Here is a 16,972-nt window from a genome sequence, read left to right on the forward strand (position 1 = left end):
TGGGGTTTGGAGGCCCTGGGGCCCAGGCCCTGCCCTGTCCTCCCTGTGACTCCTCAGTGGAAACAGGCCTCATCCCCAGCCTACCCTTCCTGGTCAAGGGGAGAAGTACGTGGGCTGGCGGAGGAGTTCCTTCCCCAGACTGGCTCCTCTGAAGGTGAGGGAAGTGCCCCTTGCCTCTACACATTGGCTTCTGCTCTAAAGGACCTAGCCCAGGAGAATGAGGACCTACCGCCCTGGACAAGGGGTGGGCAGGAGCCTGGCCAGGCCAGCCCAGACCCCCAGGGCTCACAGTAGCTGCCTCTCCTCACCCCTCTTGCTGCTTCCTCTCTTAGTCACTGGCTGGCCTGCAGCCCCTGCCCACCCCAAGCCAACTGGCGCCTGTTCTTTTTCCAGGGGTGGCGATAAGCACATATGCCAAGTACTGTTACCACAAGCTGCAGAAGGCGGCCCTGACTGGGGCCAAGAAGGTACGAGCTTCTCCAGGACAGCCGGGGAGGGGTCGGCAGGCTGTGCCAGTGACTCCTAGACAGGGTCCAAAGGGAGGCGAGGACCCTTGGGCAGCCAGCCTTCATGTCCTGAGGGCCCTTCTTTCCTCAAACCCAGCCTGCACATTCGGGGGTGAGGGAGTGACAGCTCATGGTGCAGAGGTGCTGCAAGGAGCCCACCTAGGCAGGTGACCATGGAAGGCCTTGGGCAGGGTCTGCACCCTCAGTTCCAGAGCCAGTGCAGGCAAAGGAGTGTGTGGCTGGACCAGGGCATCAGATCACCAGCCTGAGTGAGGGTGGGGTGTGCTGCGACAGTGACACCAGCTGCCTCAGGCCTGCCACTGTCGGGCCGGCGTGGTGAGGTGTAGAGGGCAGGCATAGTCCATGGGCGGGCCGGGAGACCCTCGCCTCCTGGCAGCCTGCCTCTGGACCCAGCGGAGGCTCAGCCTTGTACTGCAAGGCAGGCTCAGAAGACCACCCTGTGCCCCCCTTGCTCACACTGGGCTGTCCATCTGGTTGTGGAGGTCCGAGAGCCCAGAACCATCACAGGGCTCCTCCCAGTGCTATCAGCCAGGGCTGGACGAACCCATTCCAGGGTGGGCAGGCAGGGCAGGTAGTCCCAGCAGTGCTCTCCACTAGGTGCTTCCCTGACCCCTGGCCAGCCACTGGGACCCCTTACCACCTGGAGGAGCTCGGCAGCCACAGCCCTTCCCTCCACCTGGTCAGTCCTCCTTGTTCCAAGCCTGCATTCTGTGGCTACTCCACAGGATGGGAGCCTCAGTCACACCACACAGCTGGACCTTTTCCGTGGCCTCGTCAGGAGGTGTGGGCCTCGGCCACCCTCGGCCAGGTGCCCTCCACCCTCTCAGCCCCTATCCTCACCCAGGAAGCCCCTTAGACCCTCCTACACCTGACCCTTCCCCACCTCTGATGAAGGCAGCTGTGCCCTCACTGTTCCAGAGCCTGGCCACCCCTCCCCACTTTGTCCCCGCTCCTGATGCATTGCTCCAGTCCAGCCACAGACTTCAGAATCCACTGCCTACAACCACCACCACAGGGTAGTCTCACATGGCCCCGATCCGCCAGCCTGGCCCTGCTTGTGGCCCCAGGCAGCTCCCAGACTGGCCTGTCCAGGAGTCACTCCTACCTTTCTCCTGCATGACCAATGGGGCCTCTTGAAGCTTCAGGATGCTGTAGGGGGTCCAGCGGGAGACCCCCCTGGTGACTCGGGTCAGGACCTTGGGGATGCCCTCAGTTCTGGCTGGACAGAAGCCTGAAGTTCACAGGGATGAGAGGACAAGAGGAGAGGAGGGGTGGCCAAGCCAGGGCAGCCCTAGGAGGGATGCAAGGGGAGGAAGAGTTGGGAGTAGGGCAGCTGGGCATGCACGCAGGGACAGAGAACTGGGCTGTCTTTGCAGGGGCTGAAGAAGCCCAACGTGGAGGAGATCCGGCACGCCAAGAATGCCGTGTTCAGCCCATCGATGTTTGGCAGTGCACTGCAGGAGGTCATGAGCATGCAGAAGGAGCGGTACCCTGATCGGCAGCTGCCCTGGGTACAGACACGGCTGTCTGAGGAGGTGCTAGCGCTCAACGGTGACCAGACGGAAGGCATCTTCAGGTGCCCTGCATCCTGGGCCCTGGTTGTGGGGGCCTCAGGTGTCTCCATCATGTGTCTCAGGAGGCAGGGGCTATTGGGCACCAGGCCCACTGGGCCTACTTCCCTGCCCAAGCCCGGGGCAGCGGGGCCAGCAGCCCTGTGCCCCTGCCTCAGAGCAGCCCCCTGAGAGGCCAGCATGTGGGCAGGGAGGGCACCCTGGAGCAAGCGGAAGGGCAGGCCACCATTCAGCCAGGAGAGGCAGGGCAGGGCCTGTGCTTAGGAGGTCGGTCAGCAGGCTCGTCCCCTGAACCACAGCATGCCTGAGCCAGCCAGGAGGGCCAGCCAGGGGCAATGCCCCTGCAGAAATGGCCACTAGGCGCCCAGAGGGCGCTTGGACCCCAGCCAGGGGCAGGGCCTGAGATGTGAGTCTAGAGAGGGACAGCATGCCCCAGCAAATGGTCCTCACCTGGGAATGAGGGTGATGGCCCCTGCCCAACGGGAGTGGCACATGGCCAGTCACTTGCTGTCATGACCCACTCCCAGGCCCCATAAGGACAGCTGGGAAAACAGGCCTGTGGGTTTGGGCCTCAGTGGCCCTATGGAGGAAAACATCTGCATGGGGGTGGCCAGCAGAGGGACAAGGAACGGTGGTTTGGGTGCATGGGGCAAGGGCCCCAAGCCACACCTCCCTCTCTGGTGGGAAAGAGGTCAACTGGGTGAAGAGAGGTCAAGTGGTCCTGACCCTGACCTTGGGCAAGCCAAGCTTCTCTCTGAGACCCTCCCTGTGCCCTGGCAGGGTCCCTGGGGACATTGATGAGGTGAATGCCCTGAAGCTACAAGTGGACCAGTGGAAGGTGCCTACAGGCCTGGAGGACCCCCACGTCCCAGGTAAGCCCCCCGCCCCCTTGGCAGCAGGAGCAGGCCTGGTCCAGGCAGCTCAGACAGTTTGCTCTCCCTGCCCCCAGTGATGCCACGGCTCCGTCTATTTCCAGCACAGACATCCTTGCAGCCTTGCCTGCTCACAGCAGCTGCACAGCCCTCCTTTCAAGAAGTCACATTTTGCATGTCACTCCCCCACAATGCCCAGGTCTCCAGGATGAGTCCGGGCTCTCAGGACCACGAGGTTACTAGGATCTGGGCTGGTGCAGCCCATCTTGGCCAGGTGGACCCTCTCCAGTCGGGTTCCCTCCCGGTCACAATCCCCTCTCACTCCCTGGTTGCTGGTCAAGTGGGTCCCCCACCGTACTGGGCACTGCCCGGCATGCCTGCGTAGCAGGTGGCTGAGCCCCAGCATTGTGCCTGCAGCGTCGCTGCTGAAGCTGTGGTACCGGGAGCTGGAGGAGCCCCTGATCCCACATGAGTTCTACGAGCAGTGCATCGCGCACTACGAGAGCCCCGAGGCCGCCGTGGCCGTGGTGCACGCGCTGCCTCGCATCAACCGCCTGGTGCTCTGCTACCTCATCCGCTTCCTCCAGGTGCGCCCCCTCCCCGCCCCCGCCAGGCCCATCCGGGTGTGGACATGCCCCACTCCCCTCCTCTGCCGGGCCCCACCCCCAAACCGCCCCCCGCCCAGCCTGGGCCCACCCGCCGCTCCTCCGCAGGTGTTCGTGCAGCCCGCCAACGTGGCCATCACTAAGATGGACGTCAGCAACCTGGCCATGGTGATGGCGCCCAACTGCCTGCGCTGCCGATCAGACGACCCGCGTGTCATCTTCGAGAACACTCGCAAGGAGATGTCCTTCCTGCGCGTGCTCATCCAGCACCTGGACACCAGCTTCATGGAGGGCGTTTTATAGCACGTGGGCACCGAAGGACCGAGGGTGGGGACAGAGCCGAAGCTCGGGTGCGCCTGGGCAGGGGACACGCCGGGAGGGGGGAGGGAAGGCCCCAGCCGCGGAGGTAGCATGCCAGGCTCCGCCCATGCCCGCCCCAGCCCTGGAACCCCCCCATTTCCCCACGCAGGCCCTTGGCCTGAGGGTGCAGCAAGGGCAGAGGGGCTGCAGGAAGGGCGCCTCTGGCCCCCTGCCTCGTGGCCAGTTCCATGGGCACTGCACCGCCCACTGCCGGCCATGGGCCAGCCCCGAGAAAGTGCCTTCTGTTTCCTGGAGCCAAGTGACACTGCCCCTCCTGGGCCGGCCCAAGAGCACACGCCGCCCTTCCCGGGGTGAGCTGCCTTGCTGGAGCTCCTGCGCTCAGCGTGGTCCTGTCCTGGGCCCTGCCCCGGCTGCCTCTCTCTCCTCCTCTGCCCTGTTTGTTCTCCTCAGCCACCTGGCCTGCAGTCTTCACGTTCCCCAGCCCTGCCCCGCTCCTGCTGCCTGTGGCCTCCGCGGTGACTGCACAGGAGTTGGGGGCTCTAGGGCACTGGGCTGCCTATCACTGGAGCCGGGCCCAGCTGGCCCAGGGCCCGCAGGCGCTCTCTGGGTGGGGAGGGGCCCCCAAACCAAAGTCCTCTGGGGTGGGGGCAGGGTTGGGCAGGCATTCTTGGGGCAGGGTGGGGGAGGGGCAAGAATATTTTTCTTCATGTAGCTATAAATTCAGAATCTATCCTGCACCCCAACCCACCTGTGTATAGAGATATAAATAGAGCAAAAGATATAAGAACTAAATTTGCTAATGACATAGTTTTAACCCAAATGCTATTTATCTCTGAGCTCTCCTCGCCCGTCCTCTGTGCAGAGCAAGTTGATATCATTCCTTCATTTTTTCCTCCACTTTCTTGGCTTCTGACCAAAATCCAGACCTGCCCCATCCCCATCTGGGACCTGCAGCAGATGAGAGGGAAGGACCCCGAGCTGGGGGACCAGAGGGGTGCCCAGGACTGCCCTTCCTCGAGGCCAGAGCTGGCGGGAGGTACCTAGACTCTCAGTTTGTACATTTTCCATTTTGGAATTTTGGGTTCCAGTTGTTGTGAGACTTAATTTCTCCCCAGTTTTTATATATATATATTTTTTAGAGTTGTTTTTATTTATTATTAAAACCAAGCCCAGCCCTGCCGAGGCCCAGGTGTCCCCTGGGGGAGCATCTTCAGTCGGGTGGTTTCGGGGCCTGGGCAGGGGCGACCCGGCCACAGACTCTCATCCTGACGCACGGACTCGAGAGGTGACAACACTTGGTGTGAATAAAATCCATATGGACACTTGCGAGCCATGGTCGCTGCCTGTCGCCTCCCGCCCCTCTGGTCGCTGCGGGTGTCTGGGTGGGAAGCTGGGCAGCGCCCCACGGCGGCCAGCTGGTTGCTGGTACGGGCACCTGGGCGGACGGGCCAGGCGGGGGAGGGGGCGGGGCGCGGCTGCTTCCTGGGAATGGGGGCGAGACGCCCACCGGGGTATCGGAGTGGACCCCGACTGCGGGGGACTCCGACCTGCCCCCGACTCGGCAGCGGCTTCTAGGCAGCGTGTGTGTTCACGTCTTTACGCGGTTCCTGGGAGGACACGCACACTGTCCGCCGAGCCGCGCTCAGGACGGGGGAGGCGAGCGGCCGCCGGCGCCCCGAGCCCAGCACCCCGCCTTCAGGCGGCCGGGCAAGAAAGAGCGTCGGGGCCGCCGGAACTCAAATCGCGAGGCCGCGGCCGCCGGAGGACGGGTGTTCGCGCCGCGCGGCCCCCGCGTGACCCTCTGACGGCTTCCGGCCTGGAGGAGGATGTGGCTGGCGTGCGGGGCGCTCCGGGCCTGGGCTCGGTCTCCGGGGGCCCGGGCCTGCGGCGGGAGCGGGGGCGTCCCCTACACGCAGGGCCAGAGCCCCGAGCCCCGGACGCGCGAGTACTTTTACTACGTGGATCATCAGGGCCAGGTGGGCTGGGGGCGGGGCCTGTGCCGGCCAGGGAAGGGCCGAAGAGAGTGCGCGGGGCGGGCGGGGCCGGGGGAGGGTCCTCGAGGGGGCGGGGCCAGAGGAAGGTCCCCCCCAGAGGGCGGGGCTGGAGGAGGGCCCGAGGGGCGGGGCGGGAGAGAGTGCCCCCCGAAGGGGCGGGGCCGGAGGGAGGTCCCCCAAGGGGGCGGGGCTGGAGGAGGGCCCGAGGAACGGGGCCGGAGAGTGTGGCCCCCGAGGGGGCGGGGCCGGAGGAAGGTCCCCCAAGGGGGCGGGGCCGGAGGAAGGCCCCCCCCAAGGGGGCGGGGCTGGGGAGGGCCCGAGGGGCGGGGCCGGAGGAAGGTCCCTCAAGGGGGCGGGGCTTGGAGGAGTGCCCGAGGAACGGGGCTGGAGAGAGTGCCCCCCGAGGGGGCGGGGCTGGAGGAAGGTCCCAGAGGGGGCGGGCTGGAGGGGTGGGCGGGGTCTCTAAGGTAAGTGAATCCGACTCTACTGAGCTCAGGCGCCAGAGCACTGCATCCCCAGTCCCGCCCCGCCTGCTTTGGAAAACCTGGCCGGGGCATCCGGCATATCCGGGAGGAGGCAAGTCAGGTCGCCGCCGCGGAAGTGGTGGCGTATCTGACTAGAAATTTGAAAGGAGGGAAGAGGTGCGGGGAAGGCATGCCAGCCGAGAACCGGTGCGCGAGGACGCACGGCCCCGCGTGCGGAGCAGATGCGGGAAAGTCGGCAGGCCACCAGGTTTACCCACGCGCCTCCCTGCACGTGGTGTGCACAGAGCGACGGGGCCGGCTCCATCGGGCTTCAAGCTGGGACTCATGGGCCTCGGCCTGCCCCTCTGTCTGCAGCTTTTCCTGGATGACTCCAAGATGAAGAACTTTACCACCTGCTTCAAAGGTACTGCTGCGCCCTCCTCCCCACCTTCCTTCTCCCTTCGGAAAGGGCCCTGGCGAGCTCCGCTCCCCGCCCTGCCCGCGGGCTGCCCACAGCAGGGGGCTGGGCGTCCTGCGCTCAAGAGCCTGGATGTCTAGGCTGAGGCCGGGGCCAGCTCTTGGCGCGGCCCAGGGCGAGCCGCCCGCCTCGGGGAGCATGGTGAGCAGCCGCGCCCTTCGCCCCCCCAGACCCGCAGTTCCTGGTCACCTTCTTCTCCCGCCTGAGACCCAACCGCAGCGGGCGCTACGAAGCCTCCTTCCCCTTCCTCTCGCTCTGCGGCAGGGAGCGCAACTTCCTGCGCTGCGAGGACCGGCCCGTGGTCTACACGCACCTGCTGGCCGCGGGCCCCGCGCCCCCGCGCCTCTCCTACTGCGGCGGCGGCGAGGCCCTGACGGTGCCCTTCGAGCCCGCGCGCCTGCTGCCCCTGGCCGCCAACGGGCGCCTCTACCACCCGGCGCCGGAGCGCGCGGGCGGCGTGGGCCTGGTGCGCTCGGCCCTGGCCTTCGAGCTCAGCGCCTGCTTCGAGTACGCGCCCGGCGCGCCCGCGCTGCCCTCGCACGTGCGCTGGCAGGGCCGCCGCCTCGCCCTCACCATGGACTTGGCCCCGCTGCTGGCCGCCGCCCCGCCGCCCTGAGCTCCCTCCGCCCTCCCGGCGTCCCCGGCCCGCGTCGCTGCGCACGCGCCACCCGGAGAGCGCGCCGGCCGAGTGCGCGTGCGCGGCGGAGGTGCGCCGTGGCCCCGCCCCGCCCGGCGCTGTCCGTGGTGCTGCCGCGGCCCGGGCCCCGACGGCCGGGAGGGTCGGGGTCGCGGGCCCTTCCTCTCCCTCCCCACACCCTGGGCTTGGGGCGTCCTCCGGTTCGGCCCGCGCTCGCGACGGCAAGCCTGGGCGTCCGGGCGGGAGGCGCGGAGGCCCCAGTGCGCTTGCGCGATCGGCGCCCGCCCCCCTCCCTTGCCCGGCGCTGCTCGGTGGCCAGGGCGCCGGGCTCCGCGGGGGAGCCGCGCCGCGGGAGCGTCAGGTGAGGGGGCGCCCGACCCAAGGTCAGCGGGCGTGGGGGCGGGATGGCGCCGTCCCGGCTCTGCCACCGGCGCGCACCGAGAAGGGCGTGCGGCCTGGCGGGGACCACGCCCTGCCCTGAACCGGCCGGGGACAAATCCGCGCTGGAGGGGGTGCAGGGGACGCCGTGGGGGGTCGAGGCACCCCACTAGGGCCTCCCACTGCACTCGAGGGGCTCTCAGGGCTTCCTCCCTCTCCCCTCCATCCCTTGCACAGATGGGCGCCCTGGAGACAGTGACAGCCATCACCGAATCCTGTGTGCGCCGCCCCGCCCCCTGCCAGCCGGATTAGGGGGTTGTCCGCTGGGTAAAAGGATTTCTGGGCTGGCCTCCCCTGCTCTTCCCACCTGGGCCCTCATCCCTGCCCAGGCCGGCCCTTCTACACGAATCAACATCTAGGGGGTCTCCATGTGAACAGCAGTACCCCACGTCCTGAGGAGGAGGCCAAGAACCTCCACTTGAAAGGCCTTGCCGCTGGAGACTGGGTGGAGGAGCCCTGGGCCAGCCCTTTTGCTCAAAGAAATGGATCCCAGGGGCCCAGAGAATGCCTCCAGCTTCTTGGGGTTCACACACATCCTAAGACACCTGGGAACCGCCTCTGCCTGGGCAAAGCTGTTCCATTAAAACTTGCTGTGCCTACCTCACCTCTAGTGACTTTAAGTAATCATGTGAGTTACAATTTAGAGCAAGATTTAAACGAATACCAAGGCCCCTTGGTACCTTTCCACATGACTCACTCTCGCCAAAGGGGAGAACTGGTGAACAGGCAGGTGTTCAGAGCAGGGACCACTTGAGGTATGGCCAGGAGCTGGGTGACAGCACACCCTCAGCCTCACCATCCCTGGCTCTGGACTGGCTAGTTTCTCAGCCAAGGTCCCCACCTTTAAAACTGTACCCGGAACTGTGTACTGTACCTGGTACTAAACCCAGGCCTTCCCGTCTTTCTAGGATCAGAGTTGCATGTGTGTAAACCTCCAAAACACTACTCACTCCTTCACAGTCCAGGAGGTCACTGCTCCTAGAGCCCACTTGGGGAACTACACTAAAAACTCGGTGGCCTAGGCCCCTTTGACACCACAGCTGTCCCAGGGCCCCACCTACCCCCAAAGACAGAAACACTTTTCTGCGAGCCAGCATGGAGAACACAGGCCCATAGCTTCTAAACTGACTCTCTTAGTGTCTGTCTCATCCTCCAATTCTCTAACAAGTTCCCTGAGAAAATCCCCAATTCTAGCTAAGCTGTCCCACCTACTCCCACCCCCAGGAGGCAGAACAGGGGCTGGACAAAGCTGGGATTTGATTTTCCTGTGGCTGGTGGCTCCACTCAGACTAGTTCTGCCCAAGTCACAACAGGTGAATCCCAAGGTTGGGGACAGAGCATGACTTCTAGGGATAAAACAACTAGCATTAACACTGGGTCAAGGTCAAGCAAGGACAGGGACACGGGCAGCTTGGGGCCTGAGGCCTTGCCCTGGGGGCACAAAAAGGACCTCTGCTCTGGGCTCTGTGCCTGATGAGGTCTCATGCCCGTCCCCACTGGGTCCATGTGGAGACCATGTGGACAAGGAGATGTGTCTGCCAGAGCCTGCTCTTTCCCTTCCAGCCCATTTGGGTAACTGGGCCCTGGATTTCACTGCCCATGTGTCCCCAAGCCTATACCTCACACCAACCTCTTGCACCCTAGATCCAAGGAGTGATCAGTTGCTAGGGCGTGGAGGGCAACGTGACCTCAACATCCGCATGCATGATCAGGAAGCCACTCACAGTGCCAGGAACACGGAGATGTGAATAGAAGGGGGCTGGGTGGAGTTGGCTCTCCCCAGCGGCCAGTGTAGCAAGACTCTGAGGACGTCAGAATTTCTAAGTTGGAATCTGATGCCCCAGATCTTTATCACTGTTTTTGTAAAGGAGAGCAATGAATGTTTTATTTATCAGTTTCTTGAACTGATGTACAGCTTTTCAAAAATTAGACACAGGGTGTGGGCCTTCATCCATGCTCTTTGCTGGCTCTCAAATGTAAGGGCAGGCCTGCCAACCTTTGTTTCCAGAGGTGCATCCCATCGCGGGCCACACTGTAGGGAGGCTGGTGAGGAGACTGCAGCTTCTGGTCCACGGCCAGTCCCGCGGGAGATGGCCCCAGGGGCGCCCACACTACTGCTGCTGTCACTACTGTTGGTGCCCAGTCTCCCACTCCACGCTGCCGGATGCCCCACCACCTGCCGCTGCTACAGCACCACAGTGGAGTGTGGCGCTCTGCGGCTGCGCGTCATCCCACCTGGACTCCCACCCGGGACGCAGGTGGGCACCACGTGGGACCACCAGCTGCGGGCTAGGGGTACCTGCGACAGGGAGAAACGGGGTGTGTGAGCGCCCCAAGTGGCTAGATGGGGCACCCTAGGGAAGAAGCAGACTCCCTCAGCAGGGTAAATACCCACCCTCCCTCTCTTCCTCCGGCCGCAGACGCTGTTCCTGCAGGATAACAGCATCGCGAACCTGGAGCCAGGCATCCTGGCGCCCCTCACTGCCCTGCGCCATCTCTACCTGCACAACAACAGCCTGCGTGCCCTGGAGCCAGGCACCTTCCGCGCGCAGCCACGCCTGCTGGAGCTGGCACTCACAGGCAACCGGCTACATGGTTTGCGCATCGGTGCTTTCACTGGCCTGGCCCAGCTGCGTGTACTCTACCTGGCTGGTAACCAGCTGGTGCAGTTGCTGGATTTCACCTTCCTGCACCTGCCGGTGAGGGGGGTGGGGATGGGGCAAGAAGGGGTCCTCCTGTACTGCTACCTGCCCTGCTGGGTTGGAGCAGTGAAGGGGAGAAAAGTCAACTTAAGTATAGCCTGGTAAGAAGAGGACCTGTCCCCCAGGACCCCCTTCCCTGATGGTCTGCTGTCCCTGCTTCAGCGACTGCAGGAGCTGCACCTGCAAGAAAACAGCATTGAGCTGCTGGAGGACCAGGCCTTGGCCGGGCTCTCCTCGCTGGCACTGCTAGACCTCAGCAGGAACCAGCTGGGCACCATCAGCCGTGAGGCCCTGCAGCCCCTGGCCAGCCTGCAGGTCCTGCGCCTCACAGGTACCTCTTTCTGGGGCAAGGGGGTCTCATGCAAAGTTGTCTTCTTTGGCCACAGTGGTGTCAGTAGGGAGCAGGCACAGGTGTGGAGGGGGCTCCCATGGCAGTGCTTCTGAGCTGCAGACCATCAGGCAGCACTCTGGAGGGCCACACCACTACCTGCAGCAATAACAAGGCTGCTAGGAATTGGGATGTTGGTAGGGACACAACTCAGGGACCTTGCCTAAGCGAGACAGAAAAGGTAGAGGTCTCTGGACAGACTGGACAGAGTTGAGGGGCTTGCACACTTTGGGGCCATTTGATGGCAGGCAGGCAAAAACTGGAAAGATGAGCTCAGGACTGGGAGCCTTTCCAAGAGATAATAACTGAAGACAAGGCTGACAAGATTTGCAAAATTTTAGTGGCAGTGGATGTCTATGGGGGGACAGAGTTTCCCCCAAAATAGTGGAACTTGTTGCAGGGAGAGACCTGAGAAGCAGGGACTTTCTTAGAGATTGGTGAAGTGAACTGGTTGTGCATCACAGAACTAAAGGAGCCAGGGAAGAGCCTGCCCACACTCCAAGGAGCTTGGAGTCAGAGAAGGGGTGGCAGGGGCCCTCAACTCTGTGGGAGGTGGGCAAAGGGCTCCTGCGCTGCCCGCAAGAAGCCCAACTGCACAGGCTGCGTTCTGGGCCACCCCTGAGCTACCTGCCCACTGCCGCTCTGCCCGCAGGGAACCCATGGCGCTGTGACTGTGCCCTGCACTGGCTGGGAGCCTGGATCAAGGAGGACGGCCAGCGGCTGCTCAGCTCCAGGGACAAGAAGATCACGTGTGCGGAGCCCCCGCGCCTGGCTCTTCAGAGTCTTCTGGACGTCTCTGGCAGTAGCCTCATCTGCATCCCGCCTTCTGTGCACGTGGAGCCGCTGGAGGTGACGGCCAACCTGGGGGAGGACCTGCGGGTGGCCTGCCAGGCTTCCGGCTACCCGCAGCCCCTGGTGACCTGGAGAAAGCTGGCCCAGCCTCGCGAGGGGCAGCCGCGCGCGCAGGCCCAGCCGGAGGGCGGCGCGCCGGGCCCGGGCGCGCCCGCGGCCCCCGACACGGGCAGCGGCATGCTCTTCCTCGCCAATATCACCCTGGCCCACGCCGGCAAGTACGAGTGCGAGGCCTCCAACGCCGGCGGCGCCGCCCGCGTGCCCTTCCAGCTGCTGGTCAACCTGTCCCGGCCGCCGCCGCCCCCGCCGCCGGCCGCCGGCCGCGAGCCCCTGCACGAGGCGGGCAGCCTGGCCTTCCGCGCGCTGGGCCTGGCCACGCAGGCGGCGGTGGCGGCGGCCATCGCGCTGCTGGCGCTCACGGCGCTGCTGCTGGCCGCCCTCATCTTCCGCGGGCGGCGCGGGCCACGGGCGCCGGGGCCGCCGGGCGAGGGCGCGCTGTTCGTCAACGACTACTCGGACGGGCCCTGCACCTTCGCGCAGCTCGAGGAGCTCCGCGGCGAGCGCGGCCACGAGATGTTCGTCATCGACCGCTCCAAGCTGCTCCTCGCAGACCGCCCGGCCGCCCGCGGGACGCGCTGCTGAGGGGCGCGCGCTAATGACGCGGCTCGCTCGCGCATGCGCCGGCGCCGTCAGTAAAGGGTGGAAGCTGCGCAGTGTGCGGCGAGCCTTATGTGGGCCCGGGGGCGGGGGACCCCGGCTCTGCGCTCCCGGGGTGCGGACCGAGGGTGGCCAGGGAGGCTCCCGACGCCCGCACTGAGGCCCTCCAGGAAAGACCCCGCCCAGAGCGACCCAACCTCCAGCTCGGCAGGGCCCGGCCGCCCGGCGCCGGCCTCCTGCCCCTGCCCACGGGGGAGGGGCGCCTGGCCGCGCCGCCAGGCCCACACGCTGCGAGCTGCTGGGGATGCCCGGGAAGGGGAGGGGGCGGCACACTAGAAGACAGCTCTTACCCAGCAGCCATGCTGGGGTGCCAGCAGAGCCAGGGACAAGTCACTCTGACCAATTAGGACAGAAAAAACAGCCACAAATTTAAGTTCCAAACGCACTCCACATTTGTACCTTAAGGACACTCTCTGGCCCCAAAGCCCAGCCACCAGGCGGCCTCCTGGGTGCCAGGGCAGGGAGAACCGTGAGAAGCCCCGGAGTGCATGGAGACCCAACCCTCCCTGAAGCAGGCCCCTGCCCCAACTTAAACCTCAGGGCAGTCTGCTCTTGGGAAGGACCCGAAGAGCACACTCTCTCTCAGCTCACAGCTGAGACCCCAGGAAATTCCACAGAGAGGACCAGGATGCTGGAGGGCAGCCAAGCGCAGCTAAACCAAGCGGGCCTGAAACGCAGCCCTCAGGCCCACAGATGGTCAGCCAGTCAGGAGAGCAGGAGCAAGGCAGACTGCCCAGAGCACTGCAGAAAGCACGGGGAAGCTCAAGGTGCGCCCAAAAGCAGGAAAATGAGAGACCAGTGCCTTTGTGTCAGGCCTCTAGCAGGGTCCCAGCAAAGGCTCCGCCTAGCCAAGTGGGGGAGCAGCCTTCAGCAGCCCTGGACCCCAGGACAGCCTGTCTCTCACCCAGAGCTCAGAGATCACAAGCTAAAGTAGTCTGCAGCTAAGCGCCCATAGATGTCCGTGGTCCAGAGCACATGGGCACGCCCTGAGGCCAGCAGCAGTTGGTGCAACTCAGCTTCCACACGGGCAAACTTTTCCTCATTGATGGAGGCCTCCAGCAGGACAGAGGCAGGCGGCGGCCAGGGCAGGCCCTCATAGCAGTCCACAGGAAAGGGGTGCACCACTGTGCGCAGCTCAGCCTGTGCCGCCGAGTCCCGCAGGAGCTCCTTAAGGCCTGCCATGGACAATGGGTTGCCATAGAGACCGAGGTAGCGGAGGCTGGCACAGCGGGTCAGCACAGGGAGTGTGGCCAGTAGCTGGGTATCGGCAAGCTGGCACTCGGTCAGCTCAAGGTGCAGCAGTGTGGCTGCTGCTGCCTGCAGCAGACCCTGGAAGGGCTCCAGCTGGCTGCCAGACAGGTCATTGCCACTTAGGTCCAACTTCTTGAGGTGGACAGCATGGGGACTCCGTGCCAGGAAGCGCAGGTCCTCAGGCAGCAGGGCGCAGAAGGCCAACTCCAGGCTCTCCAGGGGACTCTGCAGGGTGCTGCAAAGGACACAAGAGGTCACGAACAGGCAAGGCCAGGGGAAAGTCTCATGGAGGGGAGGGAAGGAGTGCAGCAATAGTGGGGCCTGCTCACCTGAGCAGCTGGTCCAGCCGCCCTGAGAGGAGAGAGGAGCCCATGCTGAGCTCCCGAAGACAGGTAAAGCGGCCCATCTGAGCTAGGAAGTATCGGAAGTTGTCCTCACCATCCACGGAGGGCTGCCGTGAGTCCCCATGGACGTAGTGCAGCCGCAGGCTGGCCAGATGCTGGAAGCGGGCCACATGTGGGATAATGACGGACAGGCCGCGAAGGCCCAAGTTGTTGAAGCGCAGGTCCACTCGCCGCAGACAGCCCGCATCCAGAAGCTGCAGCAGGGCCACGGTGTTGCGCATGGGCAGGTCCTCAGCCCGCAGGTCTCGGCAACAGAGCCGCAGCGGGCTGCCAACGCTGCTGCGGAGCGCCTCCCGCAAGAATGCATAAGAGGCCCGGTTTACCCGCAGATCCACACGCACCTCCACAGGAATGGGGTCCAGCCCGGGCTCCACAGTCCCGCCCTGCTGCTGTGCGATGCACGTGCGGGCCACAGCTGCTGTGCAGTCCCACATGCTCATGGTGCCGGGGTCCTGCTCCACACCATCATCCAGGAGGCCTGTCATGTCCAGCACCCGCAGGGCATGCTTCCTGGGAGCATGGGTGGGCTGAAGCAGGAGACAAGGGGGCAGAGCCCACACCCACTCCCAGATACCTTGGGACAAGAGCAACATGCCTGTTCCTGCACTGACCTCTTGTACCAGCCTGGAACCTCTCAGGGGACCCTCTTTGCACCCCCCCAGGCCTGAGGGCCCCTCAGGCAAGCCCATACCTGCAGAGGGGCTGTGTGCCAGCCTCGGTCTCTGGGGTGTGGAGCCGGGCTGTCAGCCCCAGGATCACGGCCTGCATGCTCTCTGTGCTGGGCCGCTCCTGCAGCAGGGCTCGGCTGCAGTGGGCACACTCCTGAAGCAGCTGCTGGAAGCTGAGCAGTGGGAAGGGCCACGTGTGCACCAGCTCGCGCAGCACGACGGTCTTCTTGTCCATGAAGGCCACCTTGAACAGCAGAGGGAAGAGCTCGCGAGGCAGCAGGGGCAGAGCCTGGCAGGCAGCTGGCTGGCACTGGAGCACCTGCCGCGTGCTCAGGAACACAAGCGTGTGCATGGTGCTGGGCCCGGCAGGAAGCCACCTGTGGGGAAGGGCTCTTCAGCAGGGAGGACACCACAGAACATGACCAGGCCACAGCCCCATCCATGCACTGGTAGTGGGAAAGCCCAGCATGGGTCTTGGCACAGAGCTGGTGCTCCGTGGAGCATCTCAGCACCTAAGAGCAAGTGCTAGGTGCCTAGCAATGGGCTGGGAAGAGTGGAAAGGAGGGCAAGGTCACCTCCCAGTCCCCACTCTCTAGCAGTGTGGGGGCTTCTTTAGGAACACAAAGCCATCAAGCAATATGTAAATAGCATGCCACCAGAAGTGACCAGCTGGCCTGGGTATGCTTTTTATGGCTGTTGCTCTGCAGGGGCTCCCATCTGTACTCCCTGCCCCTCAAATCACAAACCTATCTATCAGAAGTCCTCCCTTCCTCAAAGGAGAATAAAACTTAGGCCCCTCCCCCCACACACAAGCACTAGAGGTGGTGGCACATTCCCAGGGGACTGGAAGCTACATCACAGTTCCCTCCCCTCTCCTTCGTAGAGGCCTCGTGCAGGACACCCTTGGATTCACAGCACAGCAGAGGGGCAGGAAGCACAGGTGCAGGCAGATAGAAATGACCAGGACTAGGGAACACAGAGTCCAGACAGCCTGAGTGACACAAGCTCTCAGCACAACCCCCTGTCCCACTACTCTCCAGGAGCATTGGCAGGCATGGAGACCCCTGGAGGTTTGCAGAAAGCAACCCTCACCCACCGAGGTCATTGTCATCTGTCTAAATATCTCCCTCTTCCCTGGAGAACCATGTTGAGAAACCAAGTCTCAAACCCTTGGGATTCAGAAGGCCCCAGGCCAGGGATTGTTCAGATGGGTAGAGGCCACTGCCGAAGGGACATCCAAGCTGACAAAGGGCACACAGGAGATGCCTGAGGCCACAGGGTACCCCAGGTGTCACCTCTGCTACTGATTTCAGCAGCCGCAGCAGCAGCAACACTTAGCCAACTTACTGTGCGCCAGGCACCTCATCCTCAAAACTGCTTCCCGGTCATCCCCCTGAAAACAGATTAGAAAACCAAGACCTAGGCCTTGCTCGACCAAGGTCACAGCCTGGGTGATGAGCTGGGGTAGGGGGCAGTCTGGCCCCAGAGCCCCTGCTTTCGCGGACCTCACACACAACACAAGCCCTTAGGGCACTGGTTCCTGAGGAGCCCCGAACGCCAAACCCTCGGCCTCGCTCTGCCTGGACAAATCTCGCGAGGACGATTCATACCTCGCTGTAACAGGACAGACCAACCGAGCACCTGTCACGAGAGGAAATGAAAGCAGCCAGTGGTCACCGTGGGAGGAGCCCTTGTGCGGCCGCCCCCGCCCGGCTCCTCCCGGCCTCGAGCCGCAGGAGGCGCTGAGCCCACCGCCCTCGGCCTCCCGGGCGGGGTCTGCCCATCTAAGCCTGTGTATCGTCCCCGGCCGACGCCGCTCAGGCCGGCGCGGAGCTCCAGGTGCTTCCCCAGCCCGCAGCCGCCCCGCCCGGGCTCCCGCCCCGCCTCCCGGTCAGCGCCGCCCCGAGCGCCGCGTCCGCCTCCAGCGTCCAGGCAGGGCCGGGGGCACACGCCGCCCAATCAGCCCCCGGCCTCGCTCACCGGCCCCGAAGCAGCGGCCACCACCGCCGGCCCCGCCCCGCCGTCCGGGGCGCCCCGCCCAGCGCCGCCGCGCGCCGCGATGACGTAGCCGCCCCCCATTGGC

General features: G+C 64.4%; 4 protein-coding genes across 20 annotated transcripts in view; 3 read left to right on the top strand and 1 right to left on the bottom strand.

Moving 5' to 3' along the window:
• The window catches only part of ARHGAP39 (Rho GTPase activating protein 39), a 123,909-nt gene extending 118,688 nt beyond the window's left edge, over positions 1–5,221 (top strand). For both annotated transcript variants that reach the window (XM_046642264.1, XM_046642265.1), the window contains 5 exons: positions 394–467; positions 1,904–2,103; positions 2,879–2,970; positions 3,388–3,557; positions 3,684–5,221. In XM_046642264.1, coding sequence (XP_046498220.1) covers positions 394–467; positions 1,904–2,103; positions 2,879–2,970; positions 3,388–3,557; positions 3,684–3,878 — 731 coding nt within the window. In that variant the 3' untranslated portion in view covers positions 3,879–5,221. The remainder of the gene's footprint in view (positions 1–393; positions 468–1,903; positions 2,104–2,878; positions 2,971–3,387; positions 3,558–3,683) is intronic.
• A 485-nt stretch (positions 5,222–5,706) lies between these two features.
• On the top strand, positions 5,707–8,511 carry C16H8orf82 (chromosome 16 C8orf82 homolog). Its single transcript, XM_046642138.1, has 3 exons — positions 5,707–5,872; positions 6,730–6,778; positions 7,003–8,511. Exons 1-3 carry the CDS (start codon positions 5,723–5,725, stop codon positions 7,446–7,448), a joined length of 645 nt encoding a protein of 214 aa, XP_046498094.1. The 5' UTR covers positions 5,707–5,722; the 3' UTR covers positions 7,449–8,511.
• LRRC24 (leucine rich repeat containing 24) lies at positions 8,048–12,558 on the top strand. Of its 3 annotated transcripts, none has more exons than XM_046642135.1 (6): positions 8,062–8,174; positions 9,132–9,220; positions 9,916–10,165; positions 10,328–10,606; positions 10,772–10,940; positions 11,650–12,558. In XM_046642135.1, exons 3-6 carry the CDS (start codon positions 9,998–10,000, stop codon positions 12,489–12,491), a joined length of 1,458 nt encoding a protein of 485 aa, XP_046498091.1. In that variant the 5' UTR covers positions 8,062–8,174; positions 9,132–9,220; positions 9,916–9,997; the 3' UTR covers positions 12,492–12,558. The 3 variants fall into 3 exon arrangements, with proteins under 3 accessions (XP_046498090.1, XP_046498091.1, XP_046498093.1); XM_046642137.1 differs by lacking the exon at positions 9,132–9,220 and adding an exon at positions 8,519–8,535 and having other exon boundaries at positions 8,078–8,174; XM_046642134.1 differs by lacking the exon at positions 9,132–9,220 and having other exon boundaries at positions 8,048–8,174.
• A 376-nt stretch (positions 12,559–12,934) lies between these two features.
• Positions 12,935–16,916, bottom strand: LRRC14 (leucine rich repeat containing 14). 14 transcript variants are annotated; one of them, XM_046642124.1, is made up of 6 exons: positions 16,870–16,908; positions 16,500–16,530; positions 16,237–16,282; positions 14,913–15,266; positions 14,147–14,731; positions 12,935–14,052 (listed from the first exon to the last, which is right to left on the bottom strand). In XM_046642124.1, the coding sequence occupies exons 4-6, from the start codon at positions 15,239–15,241 to the stop codon at positions 13,485–13,487; spliced, it is 1,482 nt and encodes a 493-aa protein (XP_046498080.1). In that variant the 5' UTR covers positions 15,242–15,266; positions 16,237–16,282; positions 16,500–16,530; positions 16,870–16,908; the 3' UTR covers positions 12,935–13,484. The 14 variants fall into 14 exon arrangements, with proteins under 14 accessions (XP_046498080.1, XP_046498089.1, XP_046498081.1 ...); XM_046642133.1 differs by having other exon boundaries at positions 14,913–15,133; positions 16,870–16,905; XM_046642125.1 differs by lacking the exon at positions 16,500–16,530 and having other exon boundaries at positions 16,870–16,888.
• Positions 16,917–16,972: the final 56 nt, after the last annotated feature.

Source organism: Equus quagga, chromosome 16 (genome assembly GCF_021613505.1).
Source record: "Equus quagga isolate Etosha38 chromosome 16, UCLA_HA_Equagga_1.0, whole genome shotgun sequence".
Classification (NCBI taxonomy): Eukaryota; Metazoa; Chordata; class Mammalia; order Perissodactyla; family Equidae; genus Equus; species Equus quagga.

Coding starts and splice junctions, on each gene's coding strand:
- LRRC24 (XM_046642134.1), top strand. CDS start 9,998: ATGGCCCCAGGGGCGCCCACACTACTGCTGCTGTCACTACTGTTGGTG. Junction 10,166..10,327: donor GACTCCCACCCGGGACGCAG/GTGGGCACCACG, acceptor CTCCGGCCGCAG/ACGCTGTTCCTGCAGGATAA. Junction 10,941..11,649: donor GCAGGTCCTGCGCCTCACAG/GTACCTCTTTCT, acceptor CTCTGCCCGCAG/GGAACCCATGGCGCTGTGAC.
- C16H8orf82 (XM_046642138.1), top strand. CDS start 5,723: ATGTGGCTGGCGTGCGGGGCGCTCCGGGCCTGGGCTCGGTCTCCGGGG. Junction 5,873..6,729: donor ACGTGGATCATCAGGGCCAG/GTGGGCTGGGGG, acceptor CTCTGTCTGCAG/CTTTTCCTGGATGACTCCAA. Junction 6,779..7,002: donor CTTTACCACCTGCTTCAAAG/GTACTGCTGCGC, acceptor TCGCCCCCCCAG/ACCCGCAGTTCCTGGTCACC.
- LRRC14 (XM_046642119.1), bottom strand. CDS start 15,332: ATGGATGGGGCTGTGGCCTGGTCATGTTCTGTGGTGTCCTCCCTGCTG. Junction 14,728..14,912: donor GGCACACAGCCCCTCTGCAG/GTATGGGCTTGC, acceptor GCTCCCAGGAAG/CATGCCCTGCGGGTGCTGGA. Junction 14,053..14,146: donor CGGCTGGACCAGCTGCTCAG/GTGAGCAGGCCC, acceptor TGTCCTTTGCAG/CACCCTGCAGAGTCCCCTGG.